Genomic DNA, 5,153 nt, shown 5'->3' on the forward strand with positions numbered 1-5,153 from the left:
ACGAAGCTGGCCAACGTCAGGGAAGAGCCGCTGCGGACCATGCTGACCAGGAACTGGAGGAAGGGGTAGAGCAGCAGCGAGGCCCAGAAGAGCCAGTTGAGCAGTGTCCAGGGCCGCCGGGGGGGCACCAGGGGCGTCTCGGGGAAGGTGCCTGTCCGATAGTACTCCTCCTGGAAGGCATCCTGGGGACAGAGGAGGGCCTTAAATTCTGGGCCCAGCAGAGGGCCCTCCCCAGACCTGCTTCTCCAGGGGCAGCTTGGGGTGTACCGAGCCCAGCAGTGTGGGGGCTGCAGCCCCTCGCAGGAGGGCCCTGGCAGGCTCTGCAGGCAGGGGGCAGCAGGGAGCGCCTGGGCTAACCCCCCGCGCCAGCCCCTGGCCGTGCACCGTGCTGCCACTCCAGCCTCCTGGTTCTCACCTGGCATCCCGACCACCACCACCATGCCCCTGCTCCCCATGTGCAGCCGCAGACCCGTGCTTCAAGGCTGCACAGGTATTAGGGCTGCGGCGGCTCACGGGAGGTGATGAGAGACCTGGGGCTCTGGATGCCTGGCCCTGGTGCTGTTTCTCTTGTCACCCTCCTTCCTTCCTTGGGATCATATGAATGTCACTGGTGACTGCTGAGACAGCTGAATGACAGCTAAGCTCACGGCCCCACTCCCTGGAGCAGATGCTCAGTGGGCACCTGATTCCCCACCCGAGACCCAGCAGCAGCACCCTGCTCAGCCACGTCCTGCCCGTTGTGTGGGTGCCACGGAGGAGCCTGCAGAACGTGGGCACCAGGCCCAGCACCGTGCTCCGCCGGACTCCAGGCAAGACCCCGCACTGCTGCAAGCCCAGCTCAGGTGCAGAAGGTCAGGCCGCATAGATGCGCTTCACTAGGAGCTGAGGCTGCAGCTTCTGGGGGGCACAGGCTCAAAGAGTGGACGGAGGGGAGCGATGACGTGGCGGTAGGACACGTGACAGTGCCCAGCGACCCTGCTGGCAGCAAGGAGCCAGACTTTGCCGAGGGACAGACTGGTGGCAAGACCATGGCAGCGCCATCCAAAGGTGGGCCATGCAGTGAGTATAGGGAGTGTGCTGACCAGGAAGCAGGAGGAGCTGATTCACCGTAAAACAGCATGGGCCGGATAACACACCGCCCAGCCGAGAGCTCGGCCTGCCCATGGCCCTGAACCAGCACTGCTGTGTCCCCGTCCCCAAGGCACCGGTTTTCTCAAAATCCAGATTCTGCATAATCATTATGCTAAGCTTTTTCCTTTAACAACTTGGGATAGAAAAATCTAGGGTATACCATACTGTTCTCCTTTTCTAGTCAGGGCTTCTTTGTTGTTTTTAGATATGTCTTACTGCATCGTGACCCTCCTGCCCCAGCCTCCCAGGTAGCTGGGATCACGGGCACACACCACCGGGCCTAGATAGTGAGCATTTTTTGACCTTCCAGAGTCATTATTAAAATCAGCCACAAACGTGCCACTTGGAAGGAGAGCCGTGGCGTGTCCCTGAGCAGCACGCTGTGGCCTTCCACAGCCCTGACAAGCCTGCATCTCTGCTCTGGACGTCGGCCACGGCAGGCTGTGCACATTCCTGGGAAGTGAAACGAGCGACTGGAACAGCCGCTTTCTGCCACTGCGCCACGCGGAGCAGTGCGGGAGACAGGTGACGTGGGAGCAGACCAGTCTCACAGGGCGCGTGAGCCACAGCCAGCACAGCGCATCGGACCCGGCCTCCCGGTCAGAGGGGGGTAACTGTCCTCAACCAGGCACCTCGGGACAAGGCCGCCAGTGCTTTTGTGCCTTAACAACTGCTTTCTGGGGGCCCATCGTGGGGCGGGTGACACTCTGCAGACTGACCCAAGCCAAAAGTTCAGAGACCTCCCTGAACAGGCCAGGCACACGTGTGCCCGTAACCTGGGGCTGGCTGAAGCTGGCAGTGGGCTCTGGCATGAGGCCCTGTGGGGGTTGTTCTCTTGCCTCTCATTCACAGAAGAAAAAGAAACTAAAAAAAAAAAAAAAAAAAAAAAAAGATATAGCACACCTGTTCAATACTTAGCCCACAACGGGCACTTGTTTTAGACTTATGGGTTATCTTAGCCGAAAGCGAGAAATCACCCCCCGGGGGGGATGGCCACACTGCAATCCCTTCTCCATTCTCCTCTCGGGATCTTGGGCACGCATGCACATGCGCCCGGCGTGAGTTTAAGCACCGGGTCGACTCCAACTGTGGTCGACTACATGGGAGTCCAGCGACATAGCCATTACGCCAAATGCTGGTCCCAATAATTTTTTAAAAATTTAAAACCTCCCATTTACTGAGGTACCTCAAAATGCATCCATTTTAAAAATGGGCAAGTTTGTTTTTTTAGTTCTTTCCCCTTGTAGTCTGTGTCCTTCTGTAGTAACGTCACAGTGGGGACAGATGGTGCTTTTGCGGCTTTGTTTCCAGAAAGACCTTGGCTGGGCCAAGAGGTTTTGCTTGCGCCTCTAGCATGAAGCAAGAGCATCCCTCTCCCTCGAAGGCTGCAGCCAGACCCGGTGCTTCTCTCGCCCTCACTTCTCTGGGTGACATAGTTGCCGCGGGAGCCCTCGCCAGCCTGCATGTGCAGAACGGCACACCTGCTGGGCCGCCCTGTCTCCAGCTGCAGAAGGCTCATGGCTGTCTTAGTCAGTATTTCTCTCATAATGAAGCTCCCTGTCTGAACTCAGGACAGCCCTGCCCCTCCTGTCTCAGTGCGCTCAGATGAACTCAGGACAGCCCTGCCCCTCCTGTCTCAGGGCGCTCAGATGTCAGTGCTGGTGGTGGGCTTCTTTTTATTTGCATCCTTGCTTGGGCAGAAGAAAATGTCGGTACACCTGCAGCTGTCTGCAGTCTCCTCCCACCTTTGGCTGAAACTAGAGTACTCATCTATGAAATCGAGAATCAGAGAATGACTGCCCCAGAATTCCAAGCACAGAGCAAACAGAACGGATGTCCACTATGCATCTGAAAAGGTGATGGTTCAGTGGATCCCACGTGGACGCGCTTGGTGGAGCCCGATCTGGCGATATCTGGCCAATCAACCCCACAACAGGCTCTGGGATCCACAGGGAAAGGCCAGTGTCACCAGGCTGCTTACAGGCCCAGACTGCTCAGACGGCGGGGCTGTCTGCAGCCTTCTACAGAGTCAACAAAGGACCAGGCCCCCAGCACCTAGCTTCGATCTCCAAGCTGGAGACTGGGGCACGTCCCATCCTAACGTCCTCATCAGCTTAGTAGCTTTGGACTCAAGCACTTTGAGACTCCGTACCAGGGTGAACACCATCACTGACATGCAGGTGGCTAGGAAGAGTGTCCTGTGAGACTTGAGGAGAGGAGTCTCTTGTCTGGGTGTGCAGGACCACGGTTCTGCCCAAACACGGGAAAGGAAGGCCCACCGAGAAGTCTCCTTCGCCGTAGTGGATTCTGGGGCCCTCGGTTAGGGTAGATTTGTGGTTCTTTATGAAAGGGTTCTTAAGCTTTTCATCAGCATATTTTTCTTTTTTGCTAAAGGTGACTTTTAAATTCTGACTCAATGATCAAGCAGAAAACAGCCCAAGCAGATACTGCCTTGTGTGTGAAGCCAGAGAAAAAGAATTGATAGTGTCCTGTGGTTCTCCTTGGGGCACAAATGCGCATCAGGCCAGAACCTGTCTCTGGGAGCCTCGTTATTAAAGGCCAGGGGGCTCAGACCACTGGGGAAGCAGCTGCCACGGAAGCGGCTCTTCTGGGGTCACGGTTTTAGGCAGACTCCTCCCTGAGGTTGGAACCCAGGAACTGCACACCATGTTCTGGTGACAAAGGACACTCGTCTGCATGTATTATTTGTGATTTGTGTGTTTGTAAGAGACCAGAGAGCTCTGCCTATAACCCACAGAGAAAAGACCAGCCCAGCCGGCTCTGGGAAGTGATGGCGGCTCCAAACCGGAGCCTGTTCATAGCAGCTTCTCTACCTAGCGGCAGGCACTTTTCTTAGGCTTTTGTCACAGGATGCATGCACTTGCTGGAGAGAGACAGAGACAGTAAGAGGGAATGGGAGACATCACCCCCCAGGGGAGATGGCCATGCCATGATCCCTTCTCCTCCATTCTCCTCCTGGGATTTTGGGCACATATGCATAAGGACCTTGCATGATTTTCAAACTGCCAGGTGGGGGACTCGAACCACAGTGGGCTGGCCACATGGGAGTCCAGTGCCACCATGTCACCTACTGGCCCCAATGACAAATCTTTTGAATGGACTCTTTTTTTTTTTTTCTGAGAGGTTTTTGCTATAGGGGGTGTGCACTCGCCAGAAAGAAAGACACAGAGAGACAAAAAAGCGAGAAACCACCCTGCAAAAGGGATGGCCACAGCTCAATCCCTTCTCCATTCTCCTCTTGGGATCTTGGGCATGCACACACACGGGTCTCCTGGTGTGAGTTTAAGCCACCAGGCCCAGGACTCGAACCACGGTCGACTACATGGGAGTCCAGCAACATAACCATTACACTAACTGCTGGTCCTGAATGGACTCTTAACATATTCTGAAGGGTAGCCCTTCCTCAGCTGTGAGAAGGGTCCCCTAGAGTTCTGGGTGATTATCTGCCCTTGAGGAATGGAGGGAGAAAGAGGCGTAACAGCCACCCTATATTCATGGAATGTGGGCGAAAAGAGAGCAGCACCCTGCAGACTACGTCTGATTCTAGGGAAGAGCTCGTGTAGCTCTAAAACGTGCCGTGACTCAGAGTTTTACTGGTTGGTGAGAGCTGGCCATGAAAATGAGTTTCTCACCAGGCGAAAGCTGAACTCTTCTACACGACTAAGTGCAGGGGGCAATAACTAGACCCCTCCTCCCGGGTGTGTCTGAGGCAGAGGGAAACCAATGAGAGGGGAGGCCTTGCTCAGAGGAAGGGCAGAACAAGTGGGGGGTCCTGGAGAGTCGGACAGGAACAGACGGGGCCAGACCAGCAGGGCCACAGGCCTGCACTGCACCTCCTTATTCCACACGGTCCAGAGACCAGTCAGACCGACCACAGGCCCAGAAGCAGCCAAACGCATACCCGCTGCTACAGAGACTGCCCGCCCCACCCACAGGGATATTCTGTCTTAGGACTCGAGGCAGGAAGTGGGGCCAAGAGCTATTAGGGCCACTAGTTGTTC

The 5,153-nt window shown here is 55.9% G+C and overlaps 1 protein-coding gene across 1 annotated transcript in view; it reads right to left on the minus strand.

The window, feature by feature from the left end:
• AGPAT4 (1-acylglycerol-3-phosphate O-acyltransferase 4) overlaps positions 1-5,153 on the minus strand; it is a 122,700-nt gene that overhangs the window by 2,873 nt on the left and 114,674 nt on the right. Inside the window, exon 8 of the mRNA XM_006152250.3 lies at positions 1-182. Within this exon, the coding sequence (XP_006152312.1) occupies positions 1-182 (182 nt within the window). The remainder of the gene's footprint in view (positions 183-5,153) is intronic.

The sequence above is a fragment of the Tupaia chinensis genome, unplaced genomic scaffold (genome assembly GCF_000334495.1).
Source record: "Tupaia chinensis unplaced genomic scaffold, TupChi_1.0 Scaffold000346_1, whole genome shotgun sequence".
Taxonomy (NCBI): Eukaryota; Metazoa; Chordata; class Mammalia; order Scandentia; family Tupaiidae; genus Tupaia; species Tupaia belangeri.